The sequence below is a fragment of the Mauremys mutica genome, chromosome 7, assembly GCF_020497125.1.
Source record: "Mauremys mutica isolate MM-2020 ecotype Southern chromosome 7, ASM2049712v1, whole genome shotgun sequence".
NCBI lineage: Eukaryota > Metazoa > Chordata > Testudines > Geoemydidae > Mauremys > Mauremys mutica.
In genome coordinates this window covers 16,484,938-16,512,236 of record NC_059078.1, presented here as the reverse complement: position 1 = coordinate 16,512,236, position 27,299 = coordinate 16,484,938, and the positions used below count along the sequence as shown (strand labels likewise).

Genomic DNA, 27,299 nt, shown 5'->3' with positions numbered 1-27,299 from the left:
CTTCATTTAATTCATCAGAGTTTGGAAGAGAAATAGCAAACAGCAATCTTTAAGAAAGTTCTAGTCAAAGGATTTCTTGTTCCTTTTAAAGTCATCAATCACAGAACACATGCTGGGACATAATCTTCCGAGATATGTACTGAACTCCTGCTGAGTTCAATGGGAGTTGTGTATGTGTACCAAAGGGAAGAATTTGACCCTTTCCAAATTATTCTACAATTTTGCACACAAGATCAATACCGTCAAGCTCAGCTAGACATTATCTTAACTATTTCTAGACGTAAAGACCTCAACTAACAGACATTATGATGTTTAAGTGATCAGTCTTTAAGGACTGATGTTTAAATAGAATTTAATTATACCAAGTACCGAAGATCTTACTATGATGGGCACCAGTGGATAGCAACCGCTATAGATACCACTCGGGTTACAAAACAGTTTTCATGTAGCTGTTTAGGTCCCACGATATTAGATAGACAAGGTGGGTGAAGTGATATCTTTTATTGGACCCAACTTATGTTTGTAAGAGAGACCGCACACCCCTAGTTGTCACCTACCATCCTACACAGGAACCCATACAGGGTATTGTCAAACAAGTACAACCCATACTTGATGGGGACCCCATCCTGAAAGAAATCTTTCCTGAACCCCCACTTTTGGCCTTCAAAAAACACCCAAACGTCTCCAAGCTCATCATCAGGAGCAAGCTCCCCACAGATCAAGACACCAACTCAAAGCAGCCTCAGACCCTGTCAGAAAAACATGGAAAACCCGCAGACAGAATCTCCATTGCTGCAACAATCAACACCCCCTACAATACACCTTTCAAGATCCATGGATCCTACACATGCCTGTCATTACATGTTTTATACCTCATCCAGTGCACTAAATACCCCAATAACAACTATGTGAGTGAACCCAGACAATCACTACACTCTAACAAACTCAGGGAGGAAAATGATAAAAAACAAAAACACCTTATCACCTATGGGTAAGCACTTTTCAGAAAGTGATCACTCTATTTCTGACCTATCAGTCCTCATCCTCAAAGGAAACCTGTAGAACAGTTTCAAAAGATGAGCCTGGGAGCTTAAATTCATAAATCTGCTAGACATTAAAAATCAGGGACTGAACAAAGACACTGGATTTATGTTTTATTACCACAATCTATAACCCACCCACCCCCTTTTTAAACTATAACTGCAAATGTGTTAACAGGCCACTCTCCCTTGAATGGTCTCTTAGAATGTGTGTTAACTGCTTGTGCTAAAAAAATGTTCCATCTTGCATTTAGCTGTGGTACTCGAGTCCCTTTCCCAGACTTGAAGAAGAGCTCTGTGTGGCTCAAAAGCTTGTCACTTTTGGTCCATTAAAAGATATACCTCACCCACCTTGTCTCCTCATTTTAACCCATTATTTTAGGTGCTTTTACTTTAGGAAACATCTCCTCGTCAGCTTAGTCTAAGGTGAATTGTTATGGAAAGTTTGAGCTAAAGGTGTTTAGCTGTTTTTCCGTAAAAACAAACGGAGTGCAAAAAAACCCCTACACTTTCCCCATTTCAGGTAACTTTTTACAATTTTCCATGGAAATAATTTTCTTTAAGGAGTAATAATATAATATTGGTTTAGACGAAATGAGTATGAAATGACCAGTGATGAACATGTGAAAAATCATGTACATTTACAGTAGAGATTTGCTACTCGTGTTAAGGCCGCAACCCAAAGCCCATGGAAGTTAATACGAGTCTTGAATGGGTTTTGGATTGAGCATTAAACATGCAAGCAGAGCCTAATCTGCACAACTGAGTCAACAGCAACTGATTTCACTGAGGACTGGATTAAGCCTCCAGTAAATCATATGCTGCACCACTAACTTAACTTTACCATTTATCCTATTTCAGGGTGGGATAACTCAGGTACAGAGATATTTAAGGCACTTGCCATATTGAAAATGTAATAGCTGGTAAAAAAAATTACATTTAGTAATTTTCGGTCAAAATTCCTGCATTTTTTAAACACTTCTTCTACAAAGGAAATTTGTAGCAGAGATGGGAACAGAACCTAGACCTCTGAAGTCTTATCCACTATACCAGAGTGCTTATCAGGCACATTGCTTCAACTCTTATGTATGCATCATGATAATAGTGTTTTTTCATCTCTATAAAGCACAGCTGTAGAAGAAAAATGTTTGCCCCATTTTACACTTGACACACATTTGCTGTGTGACATTGAACAAATGTCTTGATCTTCTTTTTCCACACCTAAAGTTACACAAAAACTGCATGAATCTAGATTATTTGAAAAATATACTACCTCACAATACACATGTAGGAGAGGATACAATGAAATTTATTTGGACAACCGTAATTTTCACATTTCATTACTTTGGTGTACTTTATTGCGCAACCTTAATTTTGCACAAACCTGGTGTATTCATTCAATTACTTACACTTGGGCTTTCCCTGATGTTGCAAAGAATACACAATTTTTAAAATTAAAGTTACATGACCAATTCCGGGAACTATGCTGATTTACATCAGTTGAGGATTCCCCCCCCCCAAACACATATACAAACACCTTTCCCAAGCATGCTGCAAGAATTTATTGGTTTCCCTACATAATGGATTTTGACATGGTTATCAAGAGATTTTAAAAGTGTATAGAAGTGGATGTATAATTTTCTTTAGAAACTTTTAAAGGAGGCCATTTACTTGAAGTCAGTGGAAGCTTTTCCATTGACTTAAACAAGCATTGAATCATATCTTAAATGATGGACACAGCTGTTTTACGGCATCGGAATTTAGAATAAAAGAACAGTTTGCTTCACCTGGATATGGAGCCTCCAAAACCTACCTTTTCTGCGGGGTTGATGATATTTAATGTAGGATTCTACCTCAGTATCTCTATTTATCATCACAAATGTTATGAGTAAGGGCAAATGGGGGCAAATGAAGAATCCACAAGACTTCAGTACATTGCTGCCAATATTATCCGTAAACTAACGATTGCTTTCTTGTAGCATTCAAAGTCTGTCCTCGTGTTTCACACACATGAAACATTCATTTGTAGAAGGCTCTCAGCCCAAACTTTGAGAAGATCTTGAAAGGGAACACCACCTGCCTCTACACCTTCAATAGGAATCAGTCTAAATTTAGACTTTATGACTGACATGATTTAATAGTTCAGCTTGTCAGGCACTCTGGAAGTCCAACAAATATTCATGCTAATGAATATCATAAATCTAGACTTAAATGTGTATCAGACACATTTGGCTCTTGGTATTTGTTAAAAAGCTGTTCCAGATTTTGGCCATGGGTCACAGAGTTGCTTGAAACATCTCAGTTATTTTTTTCTGAGATGGAATATTCTGATGGCATTTTACAAACTAAAGTTTTCTTTCTGTAGTAAATTGCACACTTTACTAATGCACCAGATCACTTTTTGTGGTTCAGTTTATAACTAGTATTCTTGTATCCTCAGGCTGCGTTATTTGCCTCATCTTTTGTTTCTCATTTCTCTCTAACACTTAGAGATGGCTCAAAATGGTCTCCATAGCTTTTGTTTTTGTTTGCCACACCATTTAAAGGTAAAGATGCTCATGAACCAGAGCTCATGATCTAGGGCTTTGGGAAAGCTTGGAGACCCAAGAGATTTCTATGAATGGTTGAAACAAAACTTCAGGAACTAACATCTCTGTGCTTTGGGGAAATTCAAATAAAATGCAGCTCTTACCACTGTGGTTTGGACTTCTTTCTACTAAAAACTTTAAAGGATGAAGCGTTTTTTCTTATATAAAAAACACGGATGGCAATAGCAATACCTGCAGTCTGCAACCTTCCCTACTATACTGCCAGTTAATCAAAATAGGCTGAATTCTGCCCCACAATATGTAAAGCTGCTAAACATCACAGACATTAAAAATATCCATAATCCATCCTTCTCATCGCACTGAGGCTCAGCAGTGTCACAATGTGACAAAGATTCAAAAGGAGGGACATAGCCCTATTTATGCAGGAAATGTAAAGTGCTGTGGGGTTCATTGATTTATTGTCAATAAAGTATTCCATAGCTGAGATATTCAAGTTATTTCTGTTGTAAATTATTTTTACACTAAACTTATGCGGAATGTAGGTAGCCTTGGGGCTGAAATGAGTGGCACCCCTCAACACAGGGTAAATTTGAGAGGTACTGCAAGGATGACACTTGTTTGTGCATAAGAAATGGCATTCTTGGGGGATGGTTCAAGATTATGGATTTTACTCTCACAGGAGCTAGTAATAATCTTAAATGCTGGGGCCTTACAGTCCCAATCAAAGCATTCCTCTTCCACATTGTCTTCCCAAACACCACCACATTAGGGTTTGTTTTTAAATCACATTTAATTTTTCTTCATGTTGGGAGGAATCAACTACCTGTGACAAATGTTAGTCACTGTGATTGTCTTATATTTGGAACCTACTCAGACATCACAGTGATAAGCGATGTGTGAAAACTGGATTGCCATAGGAACAGAGCACACAGATTCTCTCCCCTATTGGCCTACCCTGTAGATATTTAGCAGCACTCTCTGCTGAGAGAAAGATAGGGACTGACCTGATTATTTCAGATCTCAAAGGGTAGTGATTCTAGAGTCTCATCAAGATACATGGTTTCCTAAGGAAGCATCATGCAGGACATCTGAAAGATTACTACTGAAGGCCTGAAAAACACGTTTCTAGTCCTAGTACTGATATTAATGTGTTTATTCATTTACGTTATCAAAAACATAATGTAAACGGAAAGAAAGAATCCAAAGGAAAATTCAAAGTTTAGACTGTAATCTGGCTATATAAATTAGTATTACAAACGTGCCATAAAAGAGGATCCTCTTAATCTTTATAAACACACACACACAGACACACACACACACAGACACACCCCACACACACACAGACACACCCACCTTCTTTTTAGACAGTTCTGAGTAACTCAATGATAGATTTGTGGGCATTTAAGGAGATGGGATTGGCAGATACTTCTAGAAACAGATACAGTAAATTCTGCTGAGACACATAGCAGGACATTTATATTTTGTCTACAATTTTATTCTCAAAATGAATGTGCGTGAAATGAATTCCTTGACAGTATAACTAAAGTTCTCTTACACAAGGGAAAATTCTCATCTTTCCTTACTCTTCCCAAACTACAGGCAGTAAACTAGTAACATGGTAAACTATCCACCACTATTGCACTAGTTCTCTGAATCTGTTTTAAAGGCATCCATTTTAAAACCCAAGTGCTTTGCTCCAAAGGAATGTTACAGACAAGTTCAAGCATATGCATACATACACAAACAGCATTCCTATTACCCAGGCCTTCCTTGTCTTCCACTGCTTTTCAATCTCAAACTGAAAGGATTTTCAAATAAGTGTATGTTGTGCTCTGTACTGCAGGGACAGTTGGAGAGAATATACAAGCACCAAAAGGCTTGCTTCAGCTTCTGAACAGAACTTTGTCGCAATGAGACTGTAATGGCCATAACAGTAACTTCTAGTTGTGCTCTTTACCTGCCCAGAGCAGGGCTCTCCTTTCTGAACAGAAGTCTTCCACATCTTCATTTGCCCTGAACCTCACCTTTACGATTAAGCTTCTCTGACAGCTTACCCAATAAAGTAGAAAATCTTCCAGTCCTTCTGAAGAGCCACATCTTCCCCACATCTTCATTAGTCCCTCTTCTTTTCTTTCCCCTTCCACACATCCTTACATTTCAGAGCAGCACGGCTGGTCTGTTGGATGAACACTATAATTCATAGCTCCTCCAATGATCTGGTTTGGATATATACATCTCATTTCAACTTGCACTTTGAACAAAACACTGGATTTAACATTATTTTAAACATGTTTCTAGGATATGGACATAAGCGCCCTTAGCATAAACAAACACCGAGATTAGGTGCAGGGGCCTGATTCTCATTTATACCAGTGTAGATCAGGAGTATCCCTGCTGAAGACAGTGGGGTTACACTGGAATGAGAAGGGAATCAGGTCCCTTGTAGATATATTTCTGGTTTGGATATTATGTCTTTTCCAATTCTGTCTCTAAGAACGTACAAAAACTCAGCATTTTACAAACCCTCTTGCTAAATGTCTGGCCTTTTGCTATGCAAGGACCTTCCTCCAAACAAGTCCTTTAGAGCAGTTTACTGTATGAACCATCATCTAGGCTGCACCTTCAGACCGATTACATTTCCAGATAATTAGAAAATCTCTCCAAGTAATAGACATTCTGATAAATGACATCCAGGGTGGCATAACCCTTATATCACTTCATTATGTCTTGTCAAGTGGGAGGTAGGCTAAATTAAAACCTATGTTTAATGAGTGACAACTGCTACACCTACAGTCAAGTGTTGGGATTTTTCTTTTCAGCCCTTACTATACCCAATAGGCATAGTTAATTAAAACGTACAGGTGTATTTGTAATATATATATTCCTTCTTTGCTTAGATCTTCTTTCAAAATAAAATAAATAAAAGAATCCCACAGCCACCATATTAGCAGTGTGGATCTCATGTAATTGGAAATATGCTGCTTCTTCAGGTGAGGCTATATCTCAAAACACCAGCAGCAAGAAATATTCCATTCAAAAATTCAGAGGTTAGGTTCTGGGAATATTCTCCTGTGTTGATTTAAGATTAATGGTTTTCATAGATTCAGAGATCATAAAGGCAGAAGGGACCACTATGATCATCTAGTCTGACCTCCTGCATGCCACAGGCCACAGAACTTCCCAGAAATAATTCCTGCTTGAACTAGAGTATATTTTTTAGACGTTTCTGTGAACATTCTTGCCAGTAAACCTGAATGCTAATGGATGTGTGTAAAAATGCTCTAATAGGGCATTGAAAATAGGGTAATAAATTCTGCAGTGCATGCTTGATTTCAGTCATCACTTTGGAAATCAAAGAGATGACAATATATGCCAGTATATCTGGAAAGCACTATTTTATCATCTATTAATTCTAAGAAATTCCATAATTAAATCTTGATGCACTGGCTGATCAATAGAATCTTAGTGTAATGTATATTAACTCCAACCACTATTTTAGAGAGACATAGCCTTAATTATTCTCATTTCTATCCCAGGCTATTCATTTCCTCTCTCTTTTATTTTTTGGGCTTAGTATCAACGATTGTAGTAGAAAAATGTTCTATTGCAGTAGTAAAGTTTGAGCCAGATTATAGCTTAGAATTGCAGGCAGCTTCATTTCAGTGAAGAAGTGACCCATATACAGACATCAGACTATATGTGTTGGCCTCAAGCCTGCAGACAGAACTGCAGATCCTTGTACCAGTGTGGGTCTCTTTGCATAAATGGGGCCACAATCTGTAATGGGCTCATTGTAAGGGATTATTATCTTCACCTATTCAAAGGCTTTTCTATGCAAAATAATTATCATCATAATTATTGTTTTTATGTACCACTGTCCACCTGGTGATTCCAAATTGCTTTTTTGAAGCATTACCAAATTAAACTTCAACAGCCTGCTGTGGTAGAGCTGATGCATAAAGATGCATAAAATCAGCCATCAAGAGGTTAAGTTACTTTCCAAAGCAAAATAGTAAGTGATTTTAAATACTGATGCCCTGCTTCAGCAAAGTATGTGTTTAAACACTGTGCTGAATCAGGGGTTAGTTTACTTTAGATGGCAGGAAAAAAAGGGATATAATCTAGGAGTGCTTGTTTATAATCCCTTAATTGAAGCACCTGATTGGTTCCTCATCGATACCATAATAAATCAATTTGAAAGAAAGGATGGAAATTACTATTATTAATAAATAATACATTGGACCTAATGTTGTCTAGACATATTTCATGCATGTGCAAGTGTTCTATTTTCCCAAATTTTAACCGTATCTATCACAATCAAAGCAACTTTCCCACGCTTAAATACATCTAAATTATATTCATTCAAGGCTCTGAAACAAATGTTTCAAAATATCAGGATACAGAATGCTGTGGAAAATATATAACAAAATTCCATATTAGAAGTCAACTAGTTCACAAAAGTGCGTTCTTAGAAAAACGTTTCTTTTTTTGCTTAAGATTGGAGAACCACCTCCCCAAAAAGGATGAAGAATGGGGACAGGCTTAGGGAATCATTTTCATAGGTTAAATTAATACAGAAGATCCTAAATATATGGTTGGTATCTCTAGCTAGATTAATGGAGTGAGGTAGAGGTGAGTAATATTTTTAGCTGTCTACAAGCAGATTGAGATTCACTGTTGGTTGGGGTAGGGGGAAAAGGAGGAGGAGAAACTTTGGAGTTCTTCCTGGGTGGATCATCTGGTCTATTTCAGGGGACTACTAGAGAGATTTGAATATTAGTCAGGTGCATCATTCATTTTCTCTACTGGAATGAAATTCACTTCTCTTGCACACTGCCAGAGTAACTCAGCTTTATGTAGGTGAGCTGGAGGGTGCTGAGGAAGCAAAATCCTATGCCTGTCAAGATGAAATTCATCCACTCCCGGAGACAGGGCAATGGGCTACATGGTCCCCTATGGCTGCTACTCTGGCTTACTCCTGCCCCGGGCTCCCAGACCAATGCTTCCACTTGTGTTCACCTGCATGGGGTTGGCATGGAGATCCCTGCACAGCTGCTCTGCTGTGGCCTCTTTCCATAGACATACAGTGGAATTGTGGAGGACTTTGGACAGCTTCTCTGTGCTGGGCTGAATTTGCCTTGAAAAGAATGTGCAATGAAGAGGCACATTTGGCTGAGTCTTTCCCTGGCTGATATCTGACACTGTACGGGGAGACTTTGGCAAACCAGTAAAGTGCCTAAAACCACTATGGCTTATTGTTAAAAAGCAACCTAGGCAGCAAGCTGTAAATTGATCATTCAGTAAACTCAGCTTGACCAAGGCAGGAAGGGGGGTTTTGGGTGCCACAGAAAGGGCAGCTTGACCCCGCGTCCTTCCTGATAAGACTCGTCTTGAAGTTGTTGATTCCTGCTCTTTTTAAAATGCATGTATGTTTATTGGGGTCTCAGAGCTGCAGACTCTGGAAAACCCACACCTGGTTAATCAATAGCCAGAAGGAACCTCTTGCTTAAAACTGCTTACTTAACAAGGTTTCTTTAAGGGATATGTCATTCTATTACTATTGTATAAATAAGGGGAAAAAGCTTGAGATAGTTGGACTCGTTTGGACTCTCCCTCTGGATACATCTTGCAGTCCCCAACGGCAGACGGAAGATTTGGCCACCGGAAGGCTGCCGCTGTGTCACTCGAGAGCCACACTCAGCTTTGGTAATTATCAAGGGTTGGGGGTGTTTTACTAACTTGTTGCGGATGTGTGTAAGTGCTTGAGACTAAGTAAAGTTTAGCTTTAAGTGAAAGCACTCTTGTGTTGTCCTGTTTGTGCCAGCCATCGGTCGGATGGCTGTGTCTCCCCTGATTTATTTCCTGACACCTCCTCACACAGAGTAAAGTTACCAAGAGCTTTGGGTTGAAAGAACCCCGGGTAACAACACAGCCTGGCTTACAATTTTCAGTGCAGTTCCTAAACATGTTCAGAGGAGTCCTATAGTCATGAGCACCAGCTGTCTGTATGATAGTCGTCATATGGCAATGAAACCAAGAAGTGCAACAGGCTCAGAGATGAAATCGGAGGCAGCATGGAATGCCTAATGTGAACTCTGAATAGTTTCCACAGCAATGAAGCCCAAGAGGCCTATGGAGCTCTGCAGGTCAGAAGCAACACAGAGTAATCATTTTCTGAACACTGCCTCTAGAAAGCCAAGGCTATATTACTAGCATAGGACAGACTCCTGTTCACTTTAGTTACATGAAGAGTCCCACTGTAATCAGTGCTCTTATGGAAAAACTTCATAGAATTTAATAGAAAATGGTAACTTCTCTATTTTGTTAAGGATCCTCTAGAAATCAAAAGCATTATATTCCTTGTTACAGAATGTGTCAAAAATACTGCAGAAAAAAGGTACCAATAGCCAACTACAATTTTCTAGGATTTTAGAACAGTAGTTGTATAGAAGCCTACAGCTTTTTATCCCTGTATGAAGTTTTCTTCTAGAAGAGTTGGATTGCTCACATGAGTAAGATTAGCAGGATTTAGCCCTAGAGCTATCAATAGTACTTACATGGCCCCTATCACCCTTCAAATGTTTAATGTATTTGTCCGTGCAACAACCCTGTGAGATATGGAAGTGCTATTATCCTCCTTTTACAGGAACACAGAAAGACTAAGTGTTTTCCCCAAGGTCACACAGGAAGCCTGTGGCAGAGCAGGGAATTGAACCCTCCTCTCCCAAGTCCAGGCTCATATACTAACCATTGGACCAACCTTCCTCTTGGAAGGTCATTGTCTGCAGTCTAACATCTCACTTGTTCACAAAGTGTCATGAATGAAGGTTTAGAAAGAACAACACAGGAGACTATTACTCCAATGTGACTTTAAGAGTCTCAATGCTGATGTGCTGGCAAATCATTTTAATAAATTACCTTAAAGATAATTTCTTAATTTGTGGCCAAATTCTACCATTGGATGAGAGACTCAGCGTCTTTCTGTTTAATGCCAACATTTTCCTTTCAGACCCAACTCTGGCATTTGCTTTCTTTCTACCTTCAGGAGTTCCACCGGCATATGGGACACGAAGCAGAAGATCATGGACAAGATCTGCCAAATGAAAGTAAAAAGTAGTATTTTGCCCAGGAGAAGCCTCATATGCATTAATTTCCCTTGGACCAAATTCTGAGATCCTTGTATCAAGCCAAATGTCCATCATTAACCACACCTGTCAAAACTGAAAAGGAAGATCTTAATGGCCACACTAAGGAAACCTCTAGCACAGAGATGACTAAGGTGAATGGGAGGTCCATTCTCTCAGTCAGTGCTTATGTATGTATCAAAACCAACATGTGATACTCTGCTTAGCCTATCGAACAAAGAGTTAAAGGAAAGGAATTATGAAGAATGTGCACTATATCTATATATAACTTCAGGGATAGCTTGTGGCTCAGCTTGACACAAGTTATAGAGCTGGCAAACCACTTGTCTATCTCTGAAGGATATGTTTGTGAAACTGGGTGACCACTTTAGGAAATTTGGGACTGTTTTTGCAAGTGCAGTATTCAGATCAATAGATTCATCTGATTTTGCATTACTCTTAATGGTATGTGGAACCGCAGCCTAACTCAGCATAAAGTAATCATCCTGTCAATGCGAAGTTGTCCCCACAGAACATTCCCCAACACTTAGTTAGGCCCCTGTGTGAATAATTCTAGGAATGGGCATTTTTTCATGCATTTCCTTTAGAAAAATATATTATTGTCCAATGTACTGTATCACTACATACAGCATGGACCATTTGGCCTCCTAAGTTTAAAATAAAGAAGCTACAGTTATATTAAATCAAAAGACCACTCTCAAAGACTTTAATTTTTCACTCCATGAAACACCACTTGCGTCTCCAAACACATTCCAGAATTTCTTATCACTGTATTTTCAAAAATAAAAAATAAAACTGATCTCACAGCACTTTAAAGATAGCTCATCGTACCTGATCCAGGGTTCCTCAGTGTGTTTTAGGAAGTTACTGAAAATGAGTGTCAAAACTCATTTCAGTGGAAGACTAGAAACGGGACCCACAACCCCTAAACAATCCCACTGAGGATGGAGAACATAGTAGTGGAGAAATGCTGGATCAGTATGCTCTTGTGAGAGATGGGAGAAGAGGAAGGAGGTTATGAAATTCTTATCATCATCTTAGCATCTTTCTGATGAAAATAAATCTCCTGAACCAGACTTTAACCATGAAGAGACCCTCCAAGAAAACATTACACTTTAAATGCCCATTAAATTTTTCAAAACCAAAAAATGGGAAAGACATAAAAAAAGGAAAAGGGCGATAGATCTGACAGTCACAGCTGACCCATAGGCCCACCAGGCAATACAGGAAAGATGGCTACAAAGTTGAGGCTTTCTGTATTACTGGGGCAAAACTAGAAGAACACTTTCTTATTCAAATGAGAATCTTGACAGCAGAGTTATAGTAACTAAAATTAGAATACATGATACCAAATTATCACAATTTCCTCAAAAGCTGAGTTCAAATACAGAACTTATTGTAACATTGCTATTTAAAACATTCTTAATCAGGAACATACAGTCTGTATATGTCCAAATGTTTTATATTTCATGGCCAGATGACAAACCAATATTTATGAAGATATTTGTCTTAAAAAAAATCAAAACAAAACAAAACCAAAATGCAACCCAACCAGCCACCATATATTCCTCTGAATCCACAGAATCAATAGAAAATGTCAATTATTTCTGGATAGACAGCAGAAAAAGAAAATGAAAGAATGTATTTTTGCCTCTCGCCATCTATTTCTCCTGTCCTGCAAGGCTTATGCTCACGTTCCATTTTCTCTACAACCTATTAAAAAACAATTTATTTTTTCAATTTGTCTCCAACTAAGCTTCCATGCATCAGCTATGCAGACATTCCTATATGGACCACATACAACAGAAGAAGAAGGGTGAAGTGAATGAAATTACCTGTGCATTTACGGTCTGTGTCTTCTTTTTTTGATCCGCTAATCGTTAACTTGCAATTGAAGTTTTCCTCCCAATACTCTGCAAACCACACATTTCTTCTGTTGTTCTCCAGGGTGCGTGAGGTAAAGTAGGTATCAAATCCTAAAAGGAAATGAGCAGAAAGCTGAAATAGGGAAAATGTTTTTACTGGAACTACTGAGACCCTAAAAATAATACATGGTTTACATTTTCTTGAATATAGAGCAGACATTTACATAGTTAGCGGAGAGAGACTAAAGGAAAGAATGGACATCAGTTTCATGTCTTGTATTATCAACTATGCTTTGTAAGTAGATGATTCTGTTGTAAGTTCTCAAGTCATATAAAATAATTGTAAATTATGAGATATTTATTAGATTCTATAAGCAGCAAGTATGGATTAAATATAGATTGATAAAGAGAGAAATATAGAGATCAATGAAAATATGCTGGGAACTATGAGTGAGATCAGAGGAATTGTAATTCTGTAATTAACATCTCCAGCCCTCAAGAGGACATAATTTTACTGTTATGCATTTCTCATCCATTGTCCACTAGGTACATAACCTATTTTGGCTTATGTTCTCTTATTACATATTTTCTGCTCATCTGCTTCACACAGGTATTGGTCAGGGGATAGAGGAAAAACTTCTGCAAGGCAACTATAAATCACCTCCAGTTACCAGACTCTTGAATTATATGTCCTAATGTGAAAACAGGAAAAGTTTCTCAGGTCAGACTTGTGAGAGTCAGTTATTAAACCTAGAGAAAAATCTTGCCACAGGCAGTTTCCTGGGCTGCAAGAGTCAAACAGCTTTCCTCAGGAAACCTTCATGCAACATTATTCTGTTATCAGAGGGGCTGGTTCAATAAAAAAAAATGCAGTGGAAGTTTGTTCAAGATTTCAGAAATCCTGATATTAAGGCTTCTATGGCTGAGATATGTGCAGCCTTCCACACTTATTGATTGTGCATAGCAATTACTCTACTCAACTCTTTCAGTTTTATCATGAGTCTCATGACTTTGTTTGCCTTTTCTAAAGCTTCTGAAGGCATGTGATGATATGAGAATGTCAGCTTTCCTAAAAAAAATGAAGTGTATAGCCTACGTGATTCCAGATAAAAGCTTGAAAATGTGCCCCAAGTAAACCCTACAGGCTCAAAAACAAGAAGAGCAAATAAAAAGAATTAAAAATGTCATATTGTTTTCAATGCTTGGGGCAGGCAATATTGTGTATGTGGAAGTAACAATTTCTTATTACCTCACTGTACTTATGACAGAGGCATAAAAGAAAAAAAATTGTAGGAAACCTGATATTTTCCATAGTTGGCAATTGTTGAGTATTCTGATGATAAAGAGATAGCCATGATGTATTGGATTTCTCATCCCACAAAACTGACATTTCAAAAAGGTTCCTGGTCTGCAATGGGATGAAATGGAGACGTGTCAAGTTTGTAGGTGTGTTTTTGTTTTTGTTTTTTTTTAAATCACAGAGAAAGAGAAATCCCATACCAGAATAGCCGATAGCCCAGGGATTAAGCCATTCACCTAGCAAATCAAAGACCCAGGTTCAAGTTCTACTCTACCTAATTCAGACCAGGGAGTTGAACCCTATTCTCCCACATCCCTAGCCACTGGCTTATTTTGGAGTCTGAATCTCTCTCTGCTTTTGACCAGAAATTCCACCCTGGACCTGAGAAACCTGTCCTGACAAAATATTTTGGTTCTGTCCCATCAGTGTTTTCTAACCAAAACAAAAAGTTTTGTCAGAAACTATGCAACCAATATGAGTCACCTGAACCCAGACAGAGAGTGTGTCTGCTCATTACTAGGTCTCACCAGCCACAAATGGGGCCAGATTTCCAAAAGAATCCAGTATGTTGAGTGCTAAGCACCTCTGGAAATAGGGCCTTTATTCAAGTTCCTCAGCAGGAATGCAGCTCTTTCAAAATTTGGCCCCAACTGTGCAAGCTAAACACTTGAAAATGTAGCATATAGTGCCCCAACATGTGCAAGATCCCTGCCAAAAGACTCTGTGTAAGGGCAAGTCTACTACAGCACTACATTAGTGCAGGTGTAGCGTGTCTGATGAAGATGTGTTATGCTGACAGGAGAGTGCTCTCCCATCAACATAGTTACTTCACCTTGGTGAGAAGCAGAAGCTATGTCGGTGGGAAAGCATCTCTTGCCAACATAGCACCGGTATGGGCAACGCGAAACTTGTGTCGCTCGGGGGGAGGCTTTTTCACACCCCTGAACAATATAAATTAGATTGACTTAAGCTGTAGTGTAGACCTGCCATAAAGGCCAGATCCAGTTCCTGTTTCAGTCAATGGGAATCTCTTGATTGCCTTAAATGAATGGGGCCATTAAATGGCAAAACATACACAAACGCACACAAAGGAAGGGATGCAAAACAAGCAAAACTGTTTTTTTTCCATTGATTCCCCTCTCTTCCCTCCTGTTTTATCTTCTCTTGCTGCAGCCCATCTATTGGTTTGCTATTTCAGGTTCCTATAAATCATACACAATAGAACTCATTGCATGGAGGAGCAAATACAAAACGTTCAGTTTGTGCCCATAGCTCAAACAGTCCTGCAATGAAACTGTTGTGAGCTGGAAAAGTATTTTGGGTACTGACGAACTTAAGCACCATTCTCAGTATCCCTATTTCTGGCATTACTATTTTGTGTTTACATGAACTGAACAAGTAAGCAGTTACAGATCATTTGTCATCCTGTTAAGGATCATCAGACTAATATAGTCACTTAGCCTTGGGGTTTGAAATGTCAAAACTAATGTACAGTTTTATTGCTATATTGTTTTTGTTTTGTTTGTTTTTTAAATCAAATTGCAACCTTCAAATTTACAAGCACCATGAAAAACAGAAATTACTTTGCCAGTATGAACTTGTGAACAAATTAATGCAATTTTTAATTCAGGTCAAATATCCTCTAATAATTTTCACAATTCACCTTTTTTTTAAGCAGTGTTGCTATAGCTGTCTTGCTCCCAGGATATTAGAGAAGGTGGGTGAAGTAATATCTTTTATTGGACCTACTTCTGTTGATAAGAGACAAGTTTTCAAATTTACATAGAGCTCCTCTTCAGGTCTGGGAAACATACTCAGGGCAAGTCTACACTACAAAATTAAGTCCACCTAAGTTACAATGACATACAGCTGCTGCAATAATTAAATCACTTTGCACGTCCACACTATGCTCCTTGTGTCAGCGGTGCATGTCCTCACTAGCAGCATGTGCATCGATGCAGAGAGCAGTGCTCCGTGGGTAGGTATTCCACCATGCAACTTGCCACCATTTGGCACTGGCTGTTTTTGGGAGGGCTTGCAAAGCATCATGGAGGCAAACGAGTTGCACAGAGGTGACTGGGAACATGATTTCAATGTCCCATAATTCAGTTTTTTCCATCCCCTAATATCTGCAACCCATAATGGTTTGTGCCTCTTTTCAAAAGCCCCACAAACACATACGTTCGCCATCTCTGTGAGATGCATGCTGCTCTTCAGTATTGTGCTGACTGTTACCAACACAATGTACCTGGTCCTTCAGTACTGACAGAGCCACCAAAGGAGCACTCACGGAGCAGTAGCAGATGATGGAGTGCCTGTTCCGGACTGAAGAAACAAGCACAGACTGGTGAGGTCACATCATTATGCAGGTTTGGGATGACGAGCAGTGGCTGGGGAACTTTTGGATGTGCGAGGCCACATTCATGGAACTGCTTGCCCCAGCCCTCCGGCACAGTGACACCAAAATGGGAACTGCACTTACGGTGTAGAAGCGAGTGGTGATTGCTGTGCAGAAGCTGCCATGCCAGATTGCTACCGATCAGTTGGGAATCATTTTGGAGTTGGGAAATCCACTATGGGGGTTGGTGTGATGCAAGTGTCCTGCTACAAAGGACTGTGACCCTAGTTTAGTACCAGACCACCTTGACAAAGAGTACATCAACAGAAAGGGCTACTTTTCTATGGTACTGCAAGCACTGGTGGATCACCAGGGATGTTTTACTGACATCAACATGGGATGGTCAGGAAAGGTGTACAATGCATGCATCTTTAAAAACACAGGCCTGTTCAGAAAGATGCAAGCAGGGAATTTCTTTCCAGACTGGCAGATTACCATCGGGGATATGGAAATACCAATAGTGATCTTTGGAGACCATTTACTTCCATGGCTTATGAAGCCGTACATCAGCCACCTCAATAGCATCAAGAGGTGCTTCAACTACAGCAGTGGTGGGCAACCTGTGGCCTGTCAGGGTAATCCGCTGGTGGGCCACGAGACAGTTTGTTTACATGTGCACAGCTGCCCGCAGCTCCCAGTGGCCACGGTTCGCCGTTCCCGGTCAATGGGAGCTGCGGGAAGTGGCATGGACTGCAGGAATGTGCTGGCTGCGTCGCTTCCTGCAGCTCCTGTTGGCTCCTGAAGGCAAACTGCAGCCACAGGGAGCTGCGGGCAGCCATGCCTGTGGACGGTCAATGTAAACAAACTGTCTTGCAGCTCACCAGTGGATTACTCTGATGGGCTGCATGCAGCCCGTGGGCCAGAGGTTGTCCACCACTGAACTACAGGCTCAGTAGGTGAAGGATGACTGGTGAATGTGCCTTTGGCCATTTGGAAGGGTACTGGCGCTGTCTACTCACACAATTAGACTTTAGTTTAAAAATATCTCCCCAAGGTTATAGCTGCCTGCTGTGTGCTTCATAATATCTGTGAAGCAAAGAGGGAAAAGTTTCTGCCTGGTGGAGCATGGAGGTGGAATGCCTAGCTGCTGATTTTGAGAAGCCAGATACCAGGGCTATAAGAAGAGCTCAACAGGGATCTATACTGCTCATGAAGGCTTTGAAAGACCATTTCAATAGTTAGCAACAGTAATATGTCTTATTGTAGTGTGATCTGCTTGGCATTGTTTTTAGTACCCTGCTATGAACCTTGTAATGAATTCTGTGTGTGTGGTAATATAGCATTGCAAATACACCTACTGCTATTATCGTTGAATGATGTCAGCCCCAGACATCTTATCTTGTGAACTAATAAAGATGAACTAATTTTCCATAAATAGACTTTTATTCCAAACACATGCAAACAAAAATAATTGATACTGTAAATGAAACTATAAATACAGGGAAAATAAATTTTGAAGGGGAAAGAACAGTCATTTTTATTTCAAACACACAAAACAGCAAGCGTGTCTCCCAGAGGTGAGTGTAGGTGCAGCTGTGATTGTCTGTACTTTCCCTCGGGTTGGAGTGGTATGGGTACTGCAGCAGCCCCAAATATTTGTGGAATATTCATAGAATCATAGAATCTCAGGGTTGGAAGGGACCTCAGGAGGTCATCTAGTCCAACCCCCTGCTCAAAGCAGGACCAAACCCAACTAAATCATCTCAGCCAGGGCTTTGTCAAGCCTGACCTTAAAAACCTCTAAGGAAGGAGATTCCACTACCTCCCTAGGTAACCCATTCCAGTTCTTCACCACCCTACTAGTGAAAAAGTTTTTCCTAATGTCCAACCTAAACCTCCCCCACTGCAACTTGAGACCATTGCTCCTTGTTTTGTCATCTGCCACCACTGAGAACAGCCTAGCTTCATCCTCTTTGGAACTCCCTTTCAGGTAGTTGAAAGCAGCTATCAAATCCCCCCTCATTCTTCTCTATTGGGGGCGGGCTGTAGGGAGGTCCCAGAATGCAGTTATTGATAGGCTTCAGCGGGAGGTGAGTATGGGTGACTTGAACCTGAAGATCTATAAGAATCTCTAGCATGTCCATCTGGTGCTTGAGAAGTGCTGTCATGTCCTGCTTCGTGTCCTTTTGCTGTATGTTTCTCCTCTCTGCACTTTCCATTCTGTCCACAAGGGTGCTCCTCCAAGCCCGCTGCTTGGTATCCGCAGGATTTCTTGGAACACGTCATCCTGCATCCTCTTTCTTCTCCTTCTTATCTGGCTGAGCTGCTTCCCGATGGTGGATGGAGGGACACTCACGGCCATATCTCCCACTGCAAAAGACACAATGTACAGAGATAATATTGTGTGTATTTTCACAGCCCTTGATCCACACAAGCTACAAGCACTACATTCTCATTTCAGCTTGGGATTCATAGAGCCTGGTGGCAGTCCCAGACGCGGTAAGTATGGTCCGGTGGGGTAGGGGGTGATTTGGGACAATGGGGGACCGGGGGGCACATGGCCATCAGTATATGCAGATAGGGCAACTGAATTGCACTGTTTTCCACAGACGGTGGTGCTTTTAGCTTACATCTCACTCCTGAGAGTAACAGAGGCTGAAAGGGAACACCTCCAGCACACATCTGGCTGCAGACTGGGTCCATATGCTGCTAGCCTATGTGCTGCAATGGTGCCCACTGAAGTAATTGCTGATTGGTGTGGGAAAGTGGAAGAAATAAGGCAGCCCTCCCCAGATACCTTCAGCACAGGATTGCAGCAGACTACCCCCAGGGAAGTTTCCTCAAGATCTCTATGGGGAATTCATGGGACATCTTGATGCACATAAACAAACTGTTCCCCAGGGCCCCCTCTGCCTACCTGTACCGGGGAATAAGAAGCAGATAGCAACTCTTCCTCAATTAATTATTTCACTACCTCTTCTAGACTGATTAAAAAGTAGTAAATGATGTGTCCCTGCAATATCAGAACAAACTGTGTACTTACCAGAGGCTCCTTCACCTTCATCAGGCTCGCCAATGCTGGACAGTAGGGATTGGCTCATCTGCTCCGGCATCAGAAAGAGGTCCTGTCTGGCCACACCACTGGATCCCCCAGACCCCTGTCCACCTCGTCGTCCCTCACCTCCTCCTCACTATGCACTGTAGGGGCCTGTGACTCCAGTTCCCCCAAAGTATCCACGGGGGTCTTGGTGGTGGTGGTGGTGGGGTCTCCTCCCAGGATGATGTGCTGCTCCTTGTAGAAGCAGCATGTTTTTGGCTCTGCTCTCCCTTGCCTTCTGGTACACCTGCCGCAGCACCTTGATTTTCACACAGCACTGCTGTGTGTCCCTGTTGTAGCCCTTCTCCCACATGGCCCAAGAAATGTGCTCATAGATATCAATGTTTCTACAGCTGGATCAGAGATGTGCCCGGACAGCCTCCTCTCTCCACAGACCTGGGAGATCTACTGCCTCTTGTATTCTCCAGGCAGGAGCATGTTTTCTGTGTGAAGTTGGCAAGGTCAGCTGGGCAGTTGCTACGTGAGCTCTACATGCCGAGCAAACAGGAAATGGAGTGGAATTCAAAATCGTGACCAGAGCAGTCACAATTGGGCATTGTGGGACACCTCCTGGAAGCCACTAAAGTCAACGTAGGTAACGCAGTGTCTACACTGATACTGTCAACCTAACAACATCAACCTAAGTGCTATGCCTCTCATGGAGGTGGAATTATTAAGTCGGCATAGTGAGCAAGTTACATCAGCGGGAGCAACATTTTAGTATAGACGCTCACAGAGTTGGAGCAGCATCAGCTGCCTTGCATCGACTTAACTTTATAGTGTAGACCAGAGTTCAGTGTCAAAGATGAATGCAAAGTGGGACAAATGTTAGCATCAGCAGTTAACACACATTTCAAGGGGCTATCCAAGACAAAGCGTCCTTTTAACACCTTTCCAGTAATGCGGGGGGAAGAGAAGTAGTTTATAGATTGTTGTAAAAAGCTTTAAATCTAGTATGTCTATTTAGTCCATGATTTTTAAGTGTCCAGCAAAGTTATCAATTTAAGCTCGCGGGGTCATCTTTTGAAGGTGTTGGGCAGGTTTCCTTTGAGGATGAGGACTAAGAGGTAAGATATACTGTGATCCCTTTGTGAAGAGAGTTCACACATAGGCAATATGGTGTTTTTGCCTTTTATCATCATGTTTCTGTATGAGTTCATTCGAAAGTCTCATTCACTCACCTAGTTGTGACTGTGCATTTCAGTCTGGTATGAAAACAAAACAAAACAAAAAACAAGAAGAATCAGAATATCAGTGTGGTTCAAATGCCCAGACAACAGTATCAGTTTGGGTGATACTACACTGACAGATATTAATGGGACTTCATGCAGCATGAGAGAGCAATGACAGCAGTGATCACTACACTCTCAAAACAAGTCATGCATTACAGGATTAGAAATCTCTTGCCCAGCTAAATGGTGCAGTGTGCCTCAGGCTTATGGCTGACTGGTCTCTGAATAGCCTGCTTCAATCCATCTCTTTATTTTAACACTAACCTTTGTTTGTCTGTTTGTTTGGTAAAGAAATAATCTGTATGGAGCCAAATAAAGAAGGACAGACACAATTACTAATCTTTATTATTTTTATAGCTAAGGGATAATCCATTTAGAAAGATGTTAACCAACATGAAAATGTGAAAGACAAAGAGATCAATACTCTCTGACCTCCTTTCAAATATTAATTGAAGATAGGCTGAGATAAGGTGAGTGAGTAAGGTAAGTTTCTTTTACTGAAACAACTTCTGCTGGAGAGAGAGAGACAAGCCTTTGAGCTACACAGAAAGCTTCTCTCTCTCTCTCTCACCAATGGTTGTTCCAATAAAATATATTACCTCACCCACCTTCTCTGTCTAATATCCTTGGACCAACATAGCTACAACAACACAGCAGACATTGAAGATAGGCTGTAATTCAACTACCAGCATGCACCTGGGTATCCCCCTGCTCCCCAAAAAAGGTAACAGAATTCATCACAACAGCCAATCACTGTTTCTACTGCTTTTATTTCTTTGGCCATACTACTTTGTGACTAACTCCATTTAGATCTCAGAGGCTAAGCTGGATAAGACTAGGTCAATACCTGGATGAGAGACCTCCCAAGAATATGATGCAATACATGCTCTAGGAAATGGTAATAGTGGTGTGGTGTTTTGAGGATCACTCAGACCAATAAGGAATTTTGTCACCACCTGCCCTGCAATCTTGGGCACCTTAATACCATGCTGCTATAGCTAAGATCCTTAATACCAGTAGCTAGCCCATAAGCATAAAGGTCTCATCCTGGCTTCCACCAGCCTGGTTGCTCCTTGCATGGTGACCACATCAACCCTTGCAGTCCCAAGTCTTCCCAAATCCATCTACCCTGAGTTCTTAACCACCAGACACTAAGACTTTCCCCCTCTGGTCCATCACCGCTGAAGGAGTGAAGCCTGCCCCCAATTAGTTCACTTTGTGACCCACACTGCACACAGTTTGCACACCAGAGACTTGGTTGGGGTAAGGCAGAAAGGAAAAGCAAACACATACAAGTTACAAGGAAAATACACAAAGCCACAGCTTCTGGCTTTACACTTCTATACTCGCTAAATTCTCTTTTCTAATATGTCCACTGCCTCTAAACAGTTTCCCAACCTACCCCCAAACACAGAGAGGACCCAGCCTCTCATGGACAGCTTCCCACCTAGAGGCTGTCCCTGCCTCTCAGTTTCTGGATGTTCTTCACTTCAAACCCCTCCTAGGGCTATGTCTACAGTACTCAGCTTTTAGCAACAGGGCTGTGTCACTACAGCTGTGTCGCTAAAAGGCGTGCAGTGTAGCCACTGTCTGTCAGCTCTCCTGCAAACAAACAGCTGTTCACACTGGCACTTGTCCTTGGCAAAACGTGTGTCTTTCAGGGTGTGTTTTAACACCTCTGAAAGACAAAAGTTTTGTCCTTCAGTTGCCAGTGCAGACCTAGCCTTAGGGTTTGCAGTTTTTTCCCTTTCTCTCAAACTATGGGGATTCCTGGGGTGGGAAATTCCCTCCTCCTAGTTTTCCAAGACAGGGGTTCTCTTTTCAGTTTCAAGTGGTTTCAGTATTTCCCCATTAACTCTAATGGTCCACCATTGTCTTTTCCTGGCTGGACAATAGATGGGTATTTGACGTTAGTTTTATGTAAACAACTGGCATGGGAGCAGCTCCTCCCTGCTATGAGGTGTACTTGGAATTGTAATACAGGTCATGAGCACAGTATTCTGTATACATAAATACATAGATTCGTAACCACCGTCTGCATACATAGCTAATAAGGACCATCAAATTCAGAACATTACAAGTTTTCGTAAAAGACCTTGGTATACAACCAGTTGATAAAATGCTTATTCTTCAGGGTTCAAACCTCCTGTGCTTCCTTTAGGGTGTGTGGACCCTGACTGTCACAGGTGGCTCAGTTGGTGGCACTCTGCCTTCTGCCGTAGAAAGAAAGAGCTTAAATATGGGCTTGGTTCAAGGTCTGAGGCCTGAACAAAAGTCAGCAAAAGTTATGCTATGAGCAACAGTCAAAAAGCAGATGCTTTCCTTCAAGTCAGCATCTGGTACCTGAACACCGCGCCAGTATGGCTAGCATTGCTTAAACACATTCCAGCAGGCTAGCACAAGAACACCGCAACCTAGCGCACGATAAAATGTTGTGACAGAAGTGATGAATAGTGATATCTTGTCTGAAATACCAGGAGAAAAGTTCAAGGGGAGGTAACAAACATGTCATGAAACACGTAAGGTGATACATAAGTTGTTTATCCCATATTGTCTCAGTCTATAAATGTCTGGATACCTCACTTTAACCCTTTGTCCAGCCTATAGGGCAGTGGAAAATCCTATCACTGACTGAGCTGCCTCCATAGTCACAGGCATACATGTATTAAGTGTACCTGTAGCAAGTACAGGGCGCTAATACTGTGCTTCATCGACAATAAACTGACCGAATGCCTTCGCTACTAATGGATCTGTGGTTATTGGGCAGTTCAATTGGAGTCTGCTGTACGGGCTATCTGGCCAGAGCCAGTGTAGCATGCAGAGAGAACACACGCATGTAGCCCAACATCTGATAACAAATATACCGCGGGAAAAGATAATCCAGACATAGTGACCAACATTCCCTCTCAATAAAACAGTTTGAGAAGCTGACTTAATCTGAATATAAGAACAGCCATACTGAATCAGACCAATGGTCCATCTAGCTCAATATCCTATCTTCTGACAGGTACCCTATGCTAGAAAATGGAGTCAGAGGCAAAACATATGGCATAATTGAGTTAGCATACCAGTTCAATCATTTTAGGATAACAACAGAGAACAGGCAAATAGATGTTTTCAAACAAAAAGGTGGATTAAACAGGGATGGCTCCTCAGCAGCAATATAACTCAGTACGTCATTGACCTAACTGCAGTACTAATTCATTTACCATTCACTAAGTGTAGAGAAAAGCAACATCATGATCTTGCAAAACTATCCTGAAAACAAAGTCAGCCTTTACTTCACGGGCATAGAACTAGACCACATCATAAACCACACAATAAATGTCTAACAAGAAATGCATCAGGATGTTCCAGGATGGCTATAAAAGCACTAAAGAAAAAGCACTACCAGCTTTCTGTGCCTGAGATACCTAAAAACCTCCAATCAGAACCCCGCTCAAATTATTTGATGGTATAATCCAACCCATCCTATTACACAAGAGTGAAACTGGCAAATGTAACTGCACACTCCAATATAACAAATGAGACAATGCACCAAGAGAAATCTTACACCTGCGGTTTTGCGATCAAACACTGCATTCAGAAATTCTTCGATTTATAGCACTAGGGCAGAACTAAGACAATTATTCTTGCTCATCTCCAAACAGAAAAGATAATAAAATATCTAGTGTAACATCAAAGCACTATATTCTACCACCACCAACACAAGGTGTTAGAGGGCTAAAAACAAGAACAAGACATATGAGTGCTATGTATTATTGTATCAGCAACTCCTCAGGATTTAACTATACTAACTTCTAAACCAGTTGAGCAAATAATCCTGCTGAAAATCAAACAATGCTCAGTGCTACACAGATATCTAGGTTCTAGAAGGAACAAATAGCCCATTGAAATCAATGAAAAAGACTCCCATTGACTTAGATGGGCTCTGCATGAAGCCCTATGGGTAAATAAGAGACTCTTCCATCCAAAAGCAAGAAAGAAAACCTGTGTAACTATAGTAGAAAGAAGAGGACAGGACAGAGATAATATCGAAACCCTAAAATATCCTGCCACCAAGTGAGATATGGAAAATAGCATCAAATGAATAACAAGGGATAAAATCTCAGTTATTTATTTCTCTGCTAATATGAAAGCTCAGTTCTGGCTGGATACTTGATGTATTGAGCCAGTGCCAGTCAGAGGCTCAATGTGATTGCCATTTACAACTTGGCACCACTTGTACATCTTATGCCAATAATGGCTTTTGATGCATTTTGAAGTTTAAGACAGGACCGGAGTTATATTTTTCTATGCAGAGTGGCTCTGCTTGTACCATACTTATTACTGTAAAGTTCACAGGGATATCTCCAGGAAGAAAGGCACTATGTTACCCAAATTCCATTGTATTTGGCAACCAACATATGTAGCCTCTAACACTACAACAATTAGTTAAGATTAATTTGCAACCAGCAAGACTTTCTGGAGAGTGGCAGTGGCTAGCTGGAAGCCCAGCTGTGAAGACAGCACTGCCACCAGCAGCAGGACAGAAATAAGGGTGGCAATGCCCCCCATCAATAGTCTTGAGACACCCACCCTGCCACTCTCAATACCATTTTGGGTCAGGTCTCCCATGGTTATAATAGTGTGAAATTTCATATTTAAATATCTGAAACTGTGAAATTTATGATTTTTAAAATCCTATGACCATGAAATTGACCAAAATGGACCATGAATTTCGTAGGGCCCTACACCTGATATATATCCCCCCCAGATCCTGAATTGTGTTGCTGCCCTCAATCAAAACTGTCCATCATAGTTAAACTAAACCATGCTCCCCCAAACATATTTTATATTCACTTGCTTGTATCCATATATTTGAACAATGCTGGGCTTCTGTCCGGGTAAGCCTCTGCAATAATGCCTGCATAGATAATGTTTTTAAGTTAACAATTTGTGGTAACAAGTGCACAAAATGCAAACTTTCAAAGGTACTTTAAGGGCTGTGATGTTATAAAATTTGCTGCAGGCTTTGAGGTAAGAGGAAAATGGAAGGAAATAATACCTGCAGGTACTAACCAAAATATTTCTATTGAGAATACCAAGATGTAGGTTAGCCAATTTCAGTACACATAGGGTGAAATCCAGTCCCCATTGAAGTCACTGGCAAAACTCCAATGGGGCCAAGGTTTCCTGTAGAATCTTCATTAGGAATAGTTAAGACATCAAAGTTTTGTTGCTTCAGAGTGAATTCAGTAAAGATGAGCTTCAGTAGCTGCAGCTGTTACTTATTTATAATGCCCACAGGTCATTATCTGACACTCTTACATCCAGCTATCGGGGGAGGGAGGGAAAATGAATGCAATGTATAGGCCATCCTAAAGTATTAGCCAAATATTGACTGACTAGAATATATATTTATGAGACCATATATAAGGTCACCTCTTACACTGTGAGACCCTAGTCCTGCTATGCTATGTGGGTGGATATCTGTGCCCCTGCAGAGTTTCACTGTCTTCCCTGGGGTATTAGAAATGCACAGAGGATCTGTCCATACATTGCATGATCCAGGACCTAAAAAAAAAAAGTTAAGGATGGGGGAGAAATGTCCAAAATTCCAGTAATTAATTACATTTTTTTCACCTACTGCCCATAATTTTCCATATTACTTTTTGTTATACTTTCTTTAGAAATGTTGGTATTTCCTGAAACTGTGATGATGAGGATTAAAAACCAAACCAACCACAGGCAGGCAATTTTTGTAAGTATTCTCTTTAGAGGAATTTCACAAATCTCATAATGACTAATATTGAAATGTTAGACGACATGTTCAAAGCTGGATTCAAACTAACTTGTAATTTGCTAACCCTTGGAAAAATGCCAGCTTGTAACTGCTCAAAAAATATACAAGAGAAGAAGTTTTCATTCAAAATGAATTAGATGAGAATGTGAAGTAATGTCCTAAATCTCTTTTCAAATATTCTATTTTTTCTTAAGAAAAACAATCAAAGTACCGTCAGTCATCACCATTTCTAATGAATTTTCCATAGTTTGGGAGGAAAGTTTGGGTACTAGCCTAGGACTTGGGAAATCTGGGCTCAATACTCTGCCTCATTGGTTTTAAAGCTGGCTACTAAAAATCCGCCAGTAAAATAGATGTGCTCTTGGGTATGAGCCTGAAGTTAATATTTACAAGATGCTGTCCACGTAGCTGTAAAAGTAACTGACGTACAAATATAATACTTCACAGACAGGCTTACTGGAAGTCCTAGTATAGTCTGCTTCTGTCAGTTTCTATTCTATTTAGTCAATTAGTTCTACACTGAAACAGTCTAAAGGCTGGAACCATTTAAAACATCTTTCACATGTGTGTTTAAGATTCGGGGCTTAGCTTTTGGCTCACACAGCATCTCAGGGAGCATGCTGCACCGGACCTGTGTCTTCACCATCCTGGCATGTTTGCCTGTTTCTGCAGTACAATGAAGAAAGTGCAGTGTCTGACACTGAATCAGACACTTAAGGGATCAAACTACACACATCATCCATAAATAGCTTGAAAAGGGCATGAAAAGTTCCAGTACTAATAGTAGTACTAATAGAAAAAAAATGGAACAGATGGAGGAGGAAGGACAGTAAAATGGTTCAAAAGTGGTTGCTACTTTAAAGAGAAGTAGGAGAGAAAGTGAGAAGACAGGAAAAGGAAATATTCTTCTCTCTTCATTAAATGGAGCACTGAAAACATTAACTAAAC

General features: G+C 40.6%; 1 protein-coding gene across 8 annotated transcripts in view; it reads right to left on the bottom strand.

The window, feature by feature from the left end:
- Positions 1-27,299, bottom strand: part of GRM7 (glutamate metabotropic receptor 7) — a 790,597-nt gene that overhangs the window by 194,782 nt on the left and 568,516 nt on the right. For all 8 annotated transcript variants that reach the window (XM_045025646.1, XM_045025647.1, XM_045025648.1 and 5 more), the window contains one exon: positions 12,570-12,710. In XM_045025646.1, the coding sequence (XP_044881581.1) occupies positions 12,570-12,710 (141 nt within the window). The remainder of the gene's footprint in view (positions 1-12,569; positions 12,711-27,299) is intronic.